The sequence below is a fragment of the Salvia hispanica genome, chromosome 2 (genome assembly GCF_029641045.1).
Source record: "Salvia hispanica isolate PSC_SH4W2 chromosome 2, Shi_PSC_v1, whole genome shotgun sequence".
Classification (NCBI taxonomy): domain Eukaryota; kingdom Viridiplantae; phylum Streptophyta; class Magnoliopsida; order Lamiales; family Lamiaceae; genus Salvia; species Salvia hispanica.
Window position 1 is genome coordinate 3,702,183 of NC_142693.1, and position 17,673 is coordinate 3,719,855.

At 34.0% G+C, this 17,673-nt stretch overlaps 2 protein-coding genes and 1 pseudogene across 3 annotated transcripts; 1 reads left to right on the forward strand and 2 right to left on the reverse strand.

Annotated features, from left to right (window-relative positions):
• Positions 1-4,908: 4,908 nt before the first annotated feature.
• Positions 4,909-6,510, reverse strand: LOC125224224 (putative methionine--tRNA ligase). Its single transcript, XM_048127592.1, has 8 exons — positions 6,439-6,510; positions 6,236-6,310; positions 6,056-6,151; positions 5,695-5,760; positions 5,542-5,607; positions 5,257-5,348; positions 5,085-5,154; positions 4,909-5,013 (listed from the first exon to the last, which is right to left on the reverse strand). Exons 1-8 carry the CDS (start codon positions 6,508-6,510, stop codon positions 4,909-4,911), a joined length of 642 nt encoding a protein of 213 aa, XP_047983549.1.
• LOC125224236 (uncharacterized) lies at positions 5,113-10,759 on the reverse strand (annotated as a pseudogene). The gene is made up of 16 exons (XR_016135537.1): positions 10,607-10,759; positions 10,393-10,467; positions 10,133-10,306; positions 9,770-9,853; positions 8,620-8,744; positions 8,469-8,506; positions 8,179-8,328; positions 7,880-7,970; positions 7,710-7,778; positions 7,389-7,480; positions 7,133-7,196; positions 6,799-6,980; positions 6,236-6,310; positions 5,980-6,151; positions 5,695-5,760; positions 5,113-5,607 (listed from the first exon to the last, which is right to left on the reverse strand). The product of XR_016135537.1 is annotated as an uncharacterized LOC125224236 (transcript).
• A 6,091-nt stretch (positions 10,760-16,850) lies between these two features.
• On the forward strand, positions 16,851-17,673 carry LOC125224245 (putative receptor-like protein kinase At2g39360). Its single transcript, XM_048127614.1, has 2 exons — positions 16,851-16,920; positions 16,964-17,673. Exons 1-2 carry the CDS (start codon positions 16,851-16,853, stop codon positions 17,671-17,673), a joined length of 780 nt encoding a protein of 259 aa, XP_047983571.1.

The following is a 17,673-nucleotide window of genomic DNA, read 5'->3' on the forward strand; positions in this document are numbered from 1 at the left end:
TCTTCCAATTCCTTGTTCTGGAACGACAACATCCAGCTTCGGAGAACACGCATCCTTCGATGATAAATTCATGAATTCAGAGGTTTTCAGCAGCGTCACAGCTTGCAAGTAAACGAAATCTCTATACCTCAGCACCGTCATTTCGAAGCAAATAAGCTGCGCGTACAATTAACGGTGTGAAAAGCAGATCGAAACAACAAAATGCAACCAAAAATACTCCAGAATTCTTAACTACGGCGTGAAAGAGACATTATCACAAACACATTACATACACAAACGCAATTAGGTAATCATACACACAAATGAGACATGGATCCAGATCAACTTACGAGATGGAATTTGGAACAATCAAGCTTGCAGGAGAGCCTCAATTGATTCTCTTTGAAACACCGCTTTGAATTTCCCGCCAGGAAAAGTACAACTGAAAATGAAAAATGAAAAATGAAAAAAGAGAGTGACAGTTAAAATCAAGCTTAATTTTCTTTCTTCCGCTATCGAAAATTAAACTTAGATTGAAATAATAGTTAATTGAAAATTGAATTTATCTTTATTATACTATTAAATCATTTGTTAATTCATAAAAATATGAATATTCACTTTTTGATAAGTCGTGGCAATTAGTTACGTACAAAATTGCAACCATTTACACCAAACTCAAACTCATTTGAATATACGTCACACCAAAAAGTAGTTTTACTCCAACCATTTACACCAAATTCAAAATTTACACAATTTTTTGATTTTTGTCTCACAAAACTTTTGCAGTTACACCATATTTGGTGCTGTTTAACAAAAACCACCAAAAATGAGTTTAAGTTTGGTGTATGGTTGGAAAAGATTTCTACACCAAAACTTATTTTTGGAATATGGTTGGAGATGGTCTTATACTCTGTGCTATTGAATTTGATATCCTCTCTAAATTATGAATTGATTTGGATTATATGAAATTCCATTAGTTACATTTAATACACGCATTTAATATGACGATTCATGTTACATACAATACAGGATATTCATATTATACCAAAAAAATATGTTTACTAATTATATTCTACTATATAATGATTACTTAATAGTAGTGTGTTTGGTTGGCAAGATTGTATCCGGGATTAAATTTATAGTGTGTTTGGTTAATAGGATTCAACTCCATGACTCAATCCTAGATGGATAATCATGGGATAATTAGTCATAGCTAACCCCTTATGACTAAAATAATCTCACAACTCAATCCTAGATTGTATCTTAGTATTATTTTATCTTGCAAACCTAACACCACCTAAATGTACCCCCCTCAAAAACTACATACGTAACAAAGCATAGGATATTGCCAAATGCCAATTGTTGAGTTTCGACTTCTTGTAGTTATGCGCTCTCTCTCATACTTATGTTACTATATTTTTTGAATATGTTTTCTCATTGCGTTTAATTATTAGATGAAGTTTATATTAAGTTGATATGCAAGGACTGATTGAATCATAAATATTGCTTTCATTTTTTACAAAGAAATACTCATATTTTGTCACTTTTATTTCTTTACGAATGTCAGATATAGATGTGATGATCCTTCAGTATTCGATAACTTGATAGTACATTAATATACGAAAGATATGAAAAAGAGAAAATAATTTTGAAAGTTGGGAAAATATTATAAAGCATACTGAAACAAATAAAATAGGTGATCAATATTAGCATGATTGTTTAATCATTTCATTTAGAAAGAAAATATGTTTCTACACGTTTTCAAACGACGAGGTTTCTATAATCGTGACATTGTATTAAAGAACTGCACACTCGTTAGAAAATAACCTATATGTCAATGTGACTCAATGCTTAATATACCGCTTAATTAGAGAGAGAGAGTCCTACAAACTAAAGTATATTTCGTGGATTTGGATTAGGACTTATTTAATCAATGAATAAAATATTTCCACGACTGTCGAATTATACTATTTCTACAGTAGTAGTATAATTTTATGAATATGCGGTATTGTATGCCACATGAATCGTCATTTTAATATATTAACCTCTCGAGGATCATAGTAAGCATATTGAGAATATATGGGTTTAAGAATCCATATAGTAAACATATGTGACTAATTTCATCACTCGTGTATATACGTGACAATCCTTTTGTAACAAAGCTTGTAGCTAGGAATATTAACAATAATTAATAAGCATATTTACTGCTCGTAGTATGCACAGAGATATCATCGCATAAAATAAAATAAAAATTATAACAACTCAAATCGATTAATCAGCTGCATGCATCCGCACGAATCTGTTGTTTTTTGGATGACACGAAATCCGCACGAATCCGACACGACTCTGTCGACTCAAATCCAACAGACTTGTGTCGGATTCGTGCGGATTTCGTGTCATCCAAAAAATGACATTTTCGTGCGGATTTCGTGTCATCCAAAAATGGACAGGAATTTCGATTCCTAGAAATGAACACAACGCATAAATTCAAAACCACCAAAACGAAATGTACTACATGACACAGTTGCAATCACCACACAAGAAATATTAGCATTAGTTTGAAGACTTAAGAGTCATACTCATAATCTTATCACTACAATTCAAACTCCCAACTATTACAACTGGAAACGAAATGTACCACATGACACAGTTGCAATCACTACACAAGAAATACTAGCATTAGTTTAAAGACTTAACAGTCATACTCATATTTTTGTCACTACAATTCAAACTCACAACTATTACAATTGGAACTCAATTGTGGAGTGGCTCAACCTTGATAAGATTCTTCATTTTTTTAAAGAACGTGATTAAATAATAAGAAGTTGCTAAAAAGTCAGGGCGTCACAATTCCACACTTCCTTCATGGAGATCAAAAGGAGACCCTTAACAAATTGAATTTGATAAACCTCCTATCGGGTTTGATTGGCGTCCGTAGATCGGCGATCGATATATAATTGTCGCGGGCGAGTGCCCGACTCGCCCGTCAAGCAAGACGGTTTTCTCACTTTGGAGAAGATTATGAACGATAATATTGATATTCTTGATTGATTTTAAATTATTACAATGACTTCTATTTATAATACTATTAACTAACTTAATGAACAAGAAAACAAAGATATGGAAAAAATATGTGAATCCCTAAAATATCTAAACAAAATATGAAATATGCTTGTATCATGCTGCGACACTTTTATATTTGGAGAGAATATGGATATTGATATGTTTCACCAAACAGTGAATATAATATTTTAATTGGATGATTCAAATGGTGGAGATTACAATGGTATTGATTGATATATACACATGACTCTTTACCAAGGGACATAACTCTTTACTAAGATACATGACTATTCAATAAGGTACATGACTCTTCATCAATGTATATGACACTTCAAGAAGGTTCATGTCTCTTCATTGAGATCCATGACTACAAATTACTTTTTCAACACCCCCTCTTAATTTGCAATCTTGAGCATATTTATTAAAATAATAGGAGATTAATTAGTGAATTAAAAATCAGAATTAAGAGTTTAATTTGGTCAAAATTGGGTTGATCATTAGTTTTTAACAGAATTATTGACGGATGACCAAAATGATCAAATTTTCATGTATGCAAGACCAAAAAATTCAAAAAGTAAAATGATTATACGTTGAGGATCAATTTTGGTCTTTACCCTTGCATCATTCAATTATTTGTTTCTTGCATGGCATCTTAATTGTACCTACCAAAATATAATTAGAATTTGAGCTTTTGTTAGGTAAGGTCATCAACTAACCTGTTGCGTTGAATATTTTCTTTTTTCTAAATGACCAATAATAGTTTCTCATTTATTCTTATGTCCCGCTATAAAATTTTGGATTGTACGTTTGTTTATGTTATCACTATAATCTATCAACCATGCAAACAAAATCATCACTTCCAATTGAATGGTAAAATGGAAAACAAAATAGACAATAGTAGTATAACTTTTTGGACATCAAAGATTTGAACAAATTAGGACTTGGTTTATACAAACATGTATATGGGGCATTTGAACCACTCTGCCTACATACACTCGCGGATCCAAAGTAGGACAAGTGGTACCCCTCCCCAAAACATGTGTATTTAACTATATATTGTAATATAATTTAATATGAAGCTAGATAGTCCAGTGGTAGAACATTGCTTACTCTCATCTATTTTTCTCCTTCCATTGTCTTCCAATCTTCTTTTTCACTTGCATTTTATTTATTCTACTTTCTATTTTAGTGTAGTTATTATATTTCTATTTATTTTTGAAAAATAGTATTATATTATTAACACGAGACTTTGAATTAGCATATACTCCCTCCGTCCCGTAGTATTAGACTCACTTCTTTTGGGCACATGATTTAAGGAATTGATATTTAAATAGTTAAAGTGGAGAGAGTAAAGTATGAGAGAGGGAAAAAGTAGGAGAGATAAGAGAGAAAAAAGTAGGTGGAGAATAAAATAAGATAGTTGCTTTTTGCTAAAAAAGGAAATGAGTCTAATATACTGGGACATCCCAAAAAGAAAAGTTGGTCTAATACCCTGGGACGGAGGGAGTAGTAGTTATGATCAAATTCTTTTTGTTTTAAAAATAACTGCATTTTTCTTGAATGTATATTAGTACTTAATATTTAAATAAGTATCAATTGGATTATATTTTTTCCTTTTTTGTTTTTTAGAAATAGCTGAAACTTTATTAGAATAATTTAGCTTCAAAAGATTTAGTATTTTATTTATTATGTAATTATATTATATTCATATCTATAAAAATCATCTATAATTAATAAAATATATACTCCATATAACAAGTAGTAATAAAATGGAAGGAAAATGATCGATCAAATTTTAAAGCTCTAATGTAAATATCGCACCCCCGAATTAAAATTCCTGGATCCGCCACTGCCTACATACTACCACTATTTGATGCTTCCGTTAGGAATGGAGGACGAGCACGATCCAGAAGAAGTCATGAACGGGATACCATCAAACATCGCGACACCCTTTACATCTGTGAAAAGATTCTGCACCCACGAGAACGTTACAGAAAGTTCGGCGAAATTGTTCAATGGGAACAAAGAGAGGCCCTAGTCACTGTATTTCTAGTACTCGTACAACGAAGATAACATAACGGAGCTATCTTATCCAACTGCTTTCCATCAAGTCTGGGTACAAGATCTATTCAAGTTAACATTAACGATCATGTCGAATAAATCAAAGAAATAGCTAGACAGCAAACACTCGGCCCCAGCAGTGATCGACATTACCCAGAAAACGTAACACATTCCCCAACTTTAGCACCATCTGGAGCAATGAGAGGCTCTACAACTGTATGATCTTTACTTGATGCACAAAAGAGCTGCAGGTTTAACAGAATTCCCAATATGCTGATATCAACTTATAACAGAATCATGAATTGCTGGTAAACTACAGAAGAGCAAATGAAGAGTCAAAGGACTGTGCAGAAAGATTCTACAACAAAAACATGTCACTAGAAGCACAAGCAAACCATCAAGAATCAAACAAATTGCTGATGGCTTTGAATTACTCACAGGGGCCTCAAAATCAGCCTTCTCTACAACAATCATACCCAATATTGGCGCAACGTCCTCCTGATTCTGCACTTCAAAAAAATGCTCCTTAGTGAAACCAAAGAAGAGATTTGAATTTATGAGAAAATGCAAAGACCTATGTTTATTTCTCACCTGGATGTAATCAAACCACTTCAACAAATGTGGCAACCTTGCTTTATCTGAACTTGAAAAGCGCTTCTACAGCCACAAACGTCGGAAAATCATCAGAAAACCAGGTAAACGGACAACTACAACAAACATCCAGCAATCGTTATACTAGTAACACTATCTATGCAAAAACATTCTCAATTCTTCTGTATTCTCTAAACTCAATAGTTAACAGATCATCATTGATACAATATCCTTAATACCGGCCTCGCTCGGTCAATGAACAAGCACAATACGGAGAAAGCATACCACAAAGGAGTGTAATTTCGCGTAGAGAAAGACATCGGCAAGGCATGGTTTGAGTCCATCGCCAAGTATAACAGACCGCCCACTCTTCATCCAACTCCTCAAGCGCCTTAAGCTGCACATCATCAGCATGTGGATTCTTGAAGAAAGGAGCAAAATCTAGCCATTTCAGTATCTGCCACCACCAAATTACAACTTTCAATTCACAGAAAACGTTGATTCTTGAAAGAACCTCATTAATACATGAAAAATGAAATACCACATTTGTCATTTGATTCACTTCCCCATCATTTAGGGCGCCAACCAGCTTCTCCGCGTAACTTACCAATGGACTCTGCAAGAATCAGTGGGAACACAACTCACAATTAATGCCTCAAAATCTCTTTTGTCATTAAATGACTCAATTTAAAAGGAAAGAATGGATACACGATTTGGAATCAAAATTGAAAATTGAAGGGTTACTTGTTTAGCTAAGAGCTTGTTGATCACATTGAGCATATCGAGCATTGAATTATCCAAATTATCCGATGCCATGACTCGCAGAAAATGAATCTTTAAGTGTTTCAACTGCAGCTGATAAAAGTAGTTTCTTCTCTTCTATGGTTCTTGAATTCTTGAAATTTGGCGCTTCTTTAAAATGGGGGGAAATCAAATGAAAATGCTTCTTTTATATAGTAGTTTATTGAGAGAGCTTGTTTGTTTGGTTAGGCTGAAAAAATATGAAAACCTATATTCACAAATTTTATTCAGATATTTCGCATGTAATTGGTAAAAGGAAATGAGAGAATAGGACCGCTTCAAACAAGGCCTGCAGAATAGGACCTGGTTTATACAAAGCATTTCAACAAGCTAGCAATGCTGTGTCTAATGATCTGGGGAATATGATAGAGAACTCGTCACTATTTGATGCTTCCGTTGGGAATGGAGGACAAACACGGTCCAGAAGAAGTCATTAATGGGATGCCCTTGAACGTCGCAACACCCTTTTCATCGGTGAAAAGATTCTGCACACACAAGAATGTTATAGAAAGTTTGTCAATCGGTGAAATTATTCAATATGATACTTAGGTAGCAGAATTTGCACATTTGAGTTCTCAAATCTCATCAATTATTGTGTGTATGCTGCACTGTAACAGAATCAACGGGGATAACATACCGGAGTTATCTTGTCCAACTGCTTCCTTTTGGGGTTTAAAACCTCCTCTGGCTTGCCGTCATGTCTGCGCACAAGATCTTTTCTAGTTAATATTTATGACCATGTCAAACAACAATTTTTAGGAAATACATAACAAATAAAAAATGCAACATATAAAGAGGCAATGGAGAATGTTTCAAAGCCTGGGTTAGAATTTAGATGGAACATTTAAGCCAGAAATTGTAAGATAAACAGCCCTAACAGTGATAGACGTAACCCCGAAAATGTAACACATTCCCCAACTTTAGCACCATCGGAAGCAATAAGAGGCCCTACAACTGTATGATCTTTACTTGAGGCACACAAAACCTGCAGGTTAAACGAAATGAGATATAACAAATTCCAGACAACAATGCCCAACATGGTGAAATCAACTTATAAGTTAAAGCATAAGCTTGCACAACATCCACGTATACAGTAGTGTACTACCATTGTGTGTGACAATAGCATAAATGACATCAACCAATGCATGGAGTAAGAAACAGCAATAAAAGAGAGGGGCATAGAAAAATGTGATGAGCAATAGGATGAAGAATACCAGTCCCTCAGACATCACATCTCGTAATTTCCCTGGTTTTACATTTGTTATAAGCACCACCCGGCGGTTCTGGGCAAAGGAATACAGTAGACAGATGAGTGAAAAATCATACAAGTAAAGAGCAGCTCATTTTACATTTCGAAGGACCAAAGCTATTTAATGTTTCTTACCGTTAATTCTTCAGGGGTGCAGAACTTTGCAAGGCCACTTACAACTTGACGACATTTTGCTTCTCCAAGATCCATCTCTTCAACCAACAAACTGCATTACATACAAAAATCACAGGAAACAGTTTTTAGTTGGGACCTCAAAACCCAGAGGAAAATACTAATTGCTTTAAAGCCAGACAATTTTTGGCAGGGAAAAGGGATAGAGGAGCAAGAGACCAAGTATTGGTGAATGAATTATACAAACAACTCCCAGCATAGCTTGAGGCATACTTAATTTGTGAGACAAACAGTCATCTTACTTGTAGGCTGATGGATGTTTCCATGCTTTACGAATGTGGCCAATCCGGATTTTCAGCAAACTAACGCTAAGTTCTTCATCTTTTTTCTCCACCTCTTTTTTGGGAAGTTTCTTCTTTACTTGGCTAGCCTGACTCTCTTCAACTTTTTTTCTTTTGTTTGTAAAAGAAAAAAAGGAGTAATATTCAATGTGCAGTACTAATATTGATGGTACATCATATAAGACCAAATTCCAAAAGTTTTCAAGTTAGAATCTCAATTAAAATGCTTTTCAGAAGCTGAACATAAGTACAAGCTTTTGTTCTTTACTCTACAACAAGATGAGTAGCTCTAGACTTGCACCCATATCATCATGATGGGAGTTGCTTCACTTATATGAATTCATATATTTAAGATGCCATTATGCCAGAGCATGAAAGTACATATGAAGTCTAAATGCTTACAGTATCAGCAGTCTTCTTTCCTTTAGAGACAGTCTCTGACTTTCCAGCCTCTTTGTCTCTTGGACAGTTTTCTTTGGAGTGGAATCTTCGGCCGTTTTTACAGGTTTTGAAACAGGTTTTGAAACCTGCAGGAGGTTGTTTGGAAATAAATGCATCAATCTTTAAGCTGATGCTTGTTTGCCAGTCACTTAATCAACATAAAGCAGGTAATAACTTCAAATAATGGTATGCAGAAGTTCTGCCAGCAAGGAAAACCAACAGTGTAATAGGCTAACAGGAGATGGTAATCACCAAACATGAGAATGGATGCCATCTCTGGCATGCCAAAGCCAAAGTTGTTAAGGGGACTCTATTTTCATATTTTACTGTGACCCATCTCTGAATATTATGATCTCTTACATCAGCAACACACAGTCATCAATTGGAAAATCACATGCCTCATGTTGATATTACAAACAATTCAGTTGCCTACTCTCACTCCATGCTACATTCTTCTGAGTTTATCATATTACTGTACCTAGAGCTTAAACTCAGATAAAGTATTAAGTTCTGAATGTAGTAGTTGATTGATTTTGTCTTGACAGTAAACAGAAATGCGATAATAGCCTAAAAATTTCCACTAATGACGTCAACCCATATCCCCCACCCCATTCTCCCAATTCCAAATTTATCCAGCTGCCTTCATACAGTAGACAAATTTCCTTACAGATACATTCAGCAAAGAATAAGTATCTTTTATGTAACTATGAAACCTATTAATTTGCAATAATCCCAAAAAATGCAAATGGCTTTAATTACTCACAGGGGGCACAAATTCAGCCTTTTCTACACAATCTTATCCAATATTGGAGCAATATCATCCTGATTCTGCACTTCAAAAAAACCGATCATCAGTGAAACTGCATAGTGTGGTGTGATGCAATCTATTTAGTTTGCATGGATCTTATACTTCTACATTTTAAGCACCTACAAAGTGAGTGCACAATGAAAAGCAACTGATGCAGCACATTAAAAAAGACTTAATTTTTTAAACGTATTTTGGTTATGTTATTTTTATTATTATAGAAAGAACACATTATCAATATTTCTTACATATCAGATTTCACAGAGAGATTTGAACTTCAAAGAAAATGCAAAAACCTATGTTTACAAGATAGACTTTTCTTAGCTGGATGTAATCAACCCACCTCAACAAATGTGGCAACCTTGCTTTATCTGAACTTGAAAGGCGATTCTAGAGACACAAGCAATGGAAAAAGCATCAGAGAATTAGGTAAAAGAACAGCTTGAACAATTTTCCCCAGCTAATTCTACAAACCAATGAGCATAATTAGCATCACTCTATTATCTCTCAGCAATCTTAATTCAAAAAGCGCCATCTATGTAAAACATTCTCGATTCTTCTGTATTCTCTCGGCTGGCTAGTTAATACAATACGTTATCGACGATTAAGCAGTTATACCCTATCTCACGCACAATACTACATAGTGGCACCATCATGGAAAAAGCATACCACAGATGAATGCGCCGTGGCATAGAGATACACATCAGCAACAAGTAGTTTGAGTCCATCGCCAAGTATTACAGACTTCGTAATCAACTCTTCATTCAACTCCTCAAGCGCCTTGAGCTGCACATCAGCAGTTGGATTCTTGGAGAAAGGAGCAAATTCTAACCGTTTCGGTATCTGCCACCAACAATTACAGCTTTCAATTTACAGAAAACGTTGATACTTAGAAAGAACAAGCACATAAACATTAATGCTTGAAATACCTCATTTTTCTTGGGATGCACTTCCCCATCATTTGACGAGCCCAACAGCTTCTCCACGTCACTAACCAACGGACTCTGCAATAATCAGTGAGAGCACAACTAACAATTAATGCTAAATCTCTTTTTTTCGTTAAAAAACTCTTGCAACACTGAAATTTGAAAGGAAATAATGAAATACACAATTTGAAATTAAAATTAAAAATTGAAGTGTTACATCTTTAGCTCCGAGCTTATATATCACAGTAAGCATATCTCACATTGCAGCATCCGTTGTTGGCGATGCCATAACTCGGTTTCCTTGCAGAAAAATTGAATCTTCAAGGGTTTCAACTGGCAGGTGATGAAAATTGAGCACTCAAGTTTCTTCTAGGGCTCTTCCTGATGGTGTGTGAATTGGGCCATAGCCCACTTTCTAATTTTATTTGTTTTTAAAATTTATTTCACTTTAATTTTCTAAAAATGATGACGTCACTATCCGATTTCATTTTGATGCCATTTCATTTTAATTTTGTTGAGTAATTTCGTTATCATATTACTATTATCCGCTCCATGTAAACATAACATATCTTCAATGGGAAAAGGTATATAGAATAGGTATATTATGTATTTTTTTTTTGAAAAAAATGATATATCCTTTTAAAAAGTACAGTAACACATTCCAAAAGAAAAAATATATAGAAAGGAAAAATATTTTTTAAAAATAAAATAATAGTACAAAATGCATTAGAAAAATATAAAATGTAATAGCTTCTCAAATACCTTTCTCTTGGAGAAGGGTTTTTCATGTAAAAAAGGTCATATGGTAGTTATAAGATTTTACCTCTCCATTGATGGGGAGGTAAAGATACATCTTCAGAATGGGAAATAATACCTTCTCAAATACTTCTCCCCTTGAAGAATGATTTTTCATGAAAAAAGAGGTAAATATGATAGTTATATCAGTCACAGCACAAACATACAAATAATATACCTGGAGCTGGGGTGCATTATAATGACAACACCAATTCGTGTAATAACCCTATAACTAAATCTGCACCACACAATTTAAAAATATATGATCTAGATTTGATCTAAGCAAAATTATCATTTTATCAAATTAGACTATCATTTTATATATGGGCAAAATTATTACTCCATTTCATAATTAAAATTGGCGGGCAAGGTGAAAAGACGTGAATCAAACACTCAACGCTCAAAACACATTTCTCTCAAACTCAACACACAAATTGGCGATTTAAAAAACCTAGCTCCTTCAATTTCGAAGCAAATTATAAAATGTTAGTTTCAGTGTATAAAATGATAGTTTCAGAAGATAAAATGATATATAGTTTCAGACGATAAAATGATATAGTTTGGATGATCTGTTTAAATGAAGAAATGGTCTTTTGCCTGATAAAATGATACTTTGGTTGCATGAAATGATAATTTCAGTTGATAAAATTATACCTTTTCCTGATAGTCAGATGATAAAATGATAGTTTTGCTTGATAAAATGATACTTTTGCTTGAGAGCATCCACAGTGGGGCGCCCTAAAGTCCGCCCGATGCATCGGGCGTGCCTTAGGGCACCACTGCAGCTCCACGCCCTATGCCATTTCTTTCCTCCGCGCCCTATGCATAGTCCGCGGACGATGAACCATTTCACTCCACTCTCTTCCCCATCTCAATTCCTCTCTAAATTCAATAATGAATTTCGACGATTTTCCATATTTGCAAGCATAAAAAATAAAAAATAAATACTGACAATAGGATTTGCCTTTAATTTGTGGTGTTTTTATATTTATTCTTGCTAATTGATATATATGCAAACATAAAAAATAAAAAACAACTACAAAATAAGAGTTAAAATTATAAAGCGGACTATAGAGCGTCCCACTGCAGGTGAATGGGTCAGAGGATAAAATGTTGATGTGGCGGGAGGATAGGGCGCCCTATAGGGCAGGCTATAGAGCACCCCTATTGTGGATGCTCTGATAAAATGATAGTTTCGGATTATAAAATGATACTTTGAATAGATAAATGACAGTTTTACTCTTTGCTAATTTTTTATGAAGAAAAGTTAAGTTTAAATCTGGAATACACGAATAGGAAATATACATAGTCCAGATTTAGTTATAGGATTATTATGTAATTTATAGGTTATCATATGATTACATCTCCAATATATACCTATAATGTACTAAATAGGAGTAATAGTTGTACCCCCTACAATTAAATTATCTATGGTCTTGAATGCTCCCCACGAATTTATCTTAATTATGGAGTACATATATATTTATATTATTGTTTGAATTCATTGCTATTCTTGATTAGATTTATAGATAAATCATCATATAAGAAAATGGCATTTGGATGATTATGTTCCACTTATAAAATGAAAAAGGAAGTGTCGTTTCATTAATTAAGTAGAATTTGCATCAATATGACCACACCACACGCTACTAGTTTTATGTATAAAATTCTTAAGGTGTTTGAACATCTTTAACAAAATCCAGGGCGAATTCGTGTATATAACTTTGTCGGATATTTTAACCTAAAGTAAAACATTATTCGTAATTACTTTTAAAGAAAAATATTTTTATGAAAATGCTAAAATAATATAATAGGATGGATAGAGGAGGAGAAAGCGAAAAAACTTACTCCTATTTAACTTACAACTATTTTGGAAAAATCACTATATATCACTAATAAAAAATGATTAATATCGTGTTATTGAAAATTGGAAGGATTTGCATTTACTTTACTCTTTTGCAGATATTTTCAAGAAAGAATTCAGAAGAGGAAATAAGCGCATAAAATGAAAATTTTCTGCTGCCTATTAATTGAAATTAGAATTCACTCTATGCATGCACCAGCTGTCGATCTCATATCAGATATGGTCATATGGTTGTGGCCTTGTGGGAAATCATAGGAATCCACTACAGGTTATTGTCAATTTTTCTAGAAAATTAAAATCTGATCTTTTTTCGTGAATTGTGCTAAATTTGGCTGCAAATATATGTACTATTAAATTTGATCTTGCAAAATTTTGTTTTAAACTTCATCCTAATATATTTACCACTAGTAGTATCTAAGAAAACAATTTATTGTAAAGTATGTTTAACTAATTGGAAAGCTTGATTTATCCAATAAATGTATAATTGGAAAATCAAAATATACTCCATCAATTTCAAGTTTGATCTATTATTCATCTTACGACTAATTACATTTTATAATTGGAAAATCAAAATATACTCCATCAATTTCAAGTTTGATCTCTCATTCATCTCACCACTAATTACATTTTATGTAAATCGTATTGTATATGAGTAACTGATATTTTGTATGCGAATAACTGATATTTTGCTCAACAATAACATTTGATCAAAAGATGTCACTATGGATTATGTTGAAAATTTAACAAATAGCTAGTCATATTACAATTTACATCCAACACTATGGAGTATGGACTATGGTTGCATAGAACATCTGTATTTTTTTTTTCACACGGTTCCTAGCTAGCCTTAGTTGCTTGCCTATTTTGTTCGGTGAGTTGGTTTGTTGAACTGCCTTATAGCATTGCCTCTCTTCGAGACTAGCCAACTTCCCGTTCCCGAGCCTTTGGTTTTAAGTTTTATCAACTTTGGGGGATATATGCATAGTCAACATAAATGTAAAGAGATGAGTGAGCTTCAATATGAATGAAATGATGTATGTTGTTGGCTTGTTGCATGTTCAGACAATATCAGTTGTACATATTTGTCAACATCTCATAACAAACCCAAAATTATCACGAATGAAACTACCAATCGACACATGATACAAAATTATCACACATGCTCGTTGAAAAGAAGATTTGATTTCCGTGAATATGGAGTTTCCATAACAAGTCTATTTGTATTTGAAAATAATATCCTTGCAGAATAAAATTAAAAGGAAATTTAATGAAATCCAGTGACACGTACTTAATAGATGGATTTTGATCTCGGGAGTAGTATTTAATAAATATGAATGGCTAGCGTTAAATATTGATATCTAATGCGCGTTCTTAATTCCCATTTTAATTAGAATTCACTGGGGCTGACAATTTTTGACACGATACGATAACACGACACGAACCGGCATGAAATTAATGGGTTTGGATCAGAGTTTATCGTGTTCGTGTCCTTATCGGGTCAACCCATTAAGAACACGAAAATTTCGTGTCGTGTTCGTGTCTGAGGGTAGCGGGTCGTGTTCGTGTTCGTGTTTGACGTTTTCTTAACAGGTCGTGTTCGTGTTTGTTGTTATCGTGTTCGTGTCGTTATCGTGTCGACACGATAACGAGACACGCACGATTTGCCACCCATAGAATTCACACTTAATTAATCACAACTATCTAGAAAGTGTATATATATAGTCAATCATTCAATGGATCGGAGACCACATACCAAACAAAAGAAAATAATCGAAACTAGGAAGAGAGGACCACACTGCAAAAAGCCAAAACTATATCATACCATTACATTTATACATCCTCCGCAATTTGTTTATTTATTTATGGAGTATCGAGATAATTCCATTAGCTAGCCAAAGCAAAATTTATAATGTACGTACAAAACATCCTATAAAAAAAATATGGGAGAATTCATGATACTTCCCTTTGAAAAATAGACTATGCTTGATTTTAATAAAAATTACTAAATCTTATCTTTAACTACTTATATGTATACGTACCAATATCAATTTAAATTCCTATATGTATATTCTTCGTAAATATTATTCAATTACTGTATTTAATTTTTATAAACTCTTACACGTACAATATTACATATTGGAAAACATTATAATTACATAAATGGAGGACGGCCATGATGTTTTACGTCTCGACAAAAAAAAAAAACCAATTAAGCTTCTTGATTTGAGCGTCATTTTCTGTTCTTGTTTATTTTCTTCTCATTTTTCCCTTCGTCCCTTCTTTTTTGACGAATTTTTCAATTGGTCACATTTCATATATAAAAGGGAAGTACGTTTTATTTACTTTGGAAAATGAGAGAAAACACGTCACTTTTCTAAATGAGATGACAATGAAAAACATGACACACGTGAGACGATTAAGTACATGCATAGTTAAGTATTCTCTCATGAGTACTTTTATATGCATTTTCAAAGCAATTACGTGATTAAATTGGGATTTGTCATTATTTGTTTAATAAATTCTAAAGAAAAAAAATTATGAGTTTAATAATTATTTAATACTCCATGCTGAGTCTTAAAATTAATTAGTTGAATGACAAATACTTTTAATTAGTAAATCTTTGAGGATAATATAAGTACTTTATTTGGAATAAACTTCACGTGCTTGTTTCTATTTGTTAATGCAAGTTTTCACCAAAATGAGAATCTTGGCGCAAGGAGTCGCACTTGCACGGACTTGGGACCCTTGATTGATATACTAAATCTCACTGCTTATAATAGTAGTTTAATAATAGAGGACCCATTCGGCTCACGATTAGAAATAATGTTTATTTGATTCTCCTGTTTGGTTGTTTTTTTAACAAAAAGTTTTGGCCTGCGACAATGTATCTCGTAGCATCTCCACGGTGCAAAAATTACATTGTTTCTAACGATTATAATTAATTCTCATCTTACCCTACCTCTGTGACTAATTTAATCTTAGATAAAGTATATCTTTTAACTTATTTAAGTAGTATATTGGTATTATGTTGTTTAACAAACTGAACGTCATAATAGTTTACTATGTTTAAGTATGTGCCGCAGAAGTAATTGGTGACGCAGATTTCACATTCGCGTCGCATTCAATGAAGTGACGCATTTATACAAACCACGTTTCTCCCATTTCTGGAAGTAACAAAAAAAAAAATCGAGGGAAGCTAATTAATTTGTGCATGTAAGCCTTTCTTATTTTTATCTATCTTATTACTACTACAATGTGTTGAAGCAAAGAAAAGTTGTGAAGAGAATGAAACGTGTAAGCCGAGTGCAAACAAGCACCGGGCAGCTCCTTCCCTCGCACCGTTCAGCCCATGCATTGTGGACCTTGATCAGCTGATCCACCCACAAAAAAGAGGGATTAGTTGATCTGGAAAAAGACATATTAGTGGCATGGCAGCAAGGCCGTTGTGAAGGTGGCCAAAATTAGTAATGAGCATATAGACATAGTGAAGCAAATTTTAGCCTCAAGTGTATAAATAGTTATTTGATTGGAACCTTAGCCAACTTTTTAGTAACCAAAGAAATTACAACACCGTTTTCACAATCCCCATCTTTTTAAACCGCAAAATGCAGTAGGGACCAACTATTGATACCTTTACTTCCTCTCTTAGTCATCCGACACACTAAATAGTCATTAAATTTTGTCAAACTGCACAGTACCTTTTATGAATTCTTTCAGCAATGTTTTTGTGTATGTTATGGAGTATTAATTATGTAATGGATTTAATTAGGGAAAACAAGCTTCAAGATACTGAGTTGATAAGATGGCATCGTCCTCGGCGAAAATAAACTGTCGCAAATTCACTCTGAATGAGATCAGGGATGCCATCAAGGGTGATAAAATACTAGGAAAAGGAGGTTTTGGTAAAGTTTGTAGGCAATATCCAACAAGACAAAAGAAAAGTATCTGTGGCTGTGAAGTGGCTTAAACCAACTTCCAATGAAAGGGGGTCAGGATTTGATGAGGAGATCGCTGCACTAATAGAGATCAAACACTGCAACATCGTCTCTCTTATTGGCTACTGTGATGATAAGGTAAAGGAGATTCTTGTGTATGAATATGTAGCCTATTCTACACTAGACTATCACCTCCACGAAAGGCCATACACTGGCGACAAAACACATCTCAAGTGCAATGAACGACTTGGTATATTAATTGGATCTGCTCGGGGTTTGTATCATCTTCACCACGGCATCTGCACCAACTCATTTATTCATCGCGACATCAAGAGTGCGAATATCCTTCTACAAGATAATTTGGTGGCTCAAATTGGAGATTTTGGCTTGGCCAAATCTGTAGCCTTGGATGATCATGATCCACTTGACAATGTTGCTAAGCCTATAGGCATGTTAGGGTATACGGATCCATACTACTTGTACAATGAGGTAGTTACAAGAGCTAGTGACACATATTCCTTTGGCATCATGATATTTGAAGTATTGAGTGGAAGACGGGTAGTTGACGAAATGACGATAGTCGTCCACAGGAAGAACGCGACTTCGCCGATTGGGCTAAACGGAGGGTTCCCAATACCTATCCCCTCAGAAATTGAGAAAAATGCCTTGTTTTTTAACATCTCTCTGTAA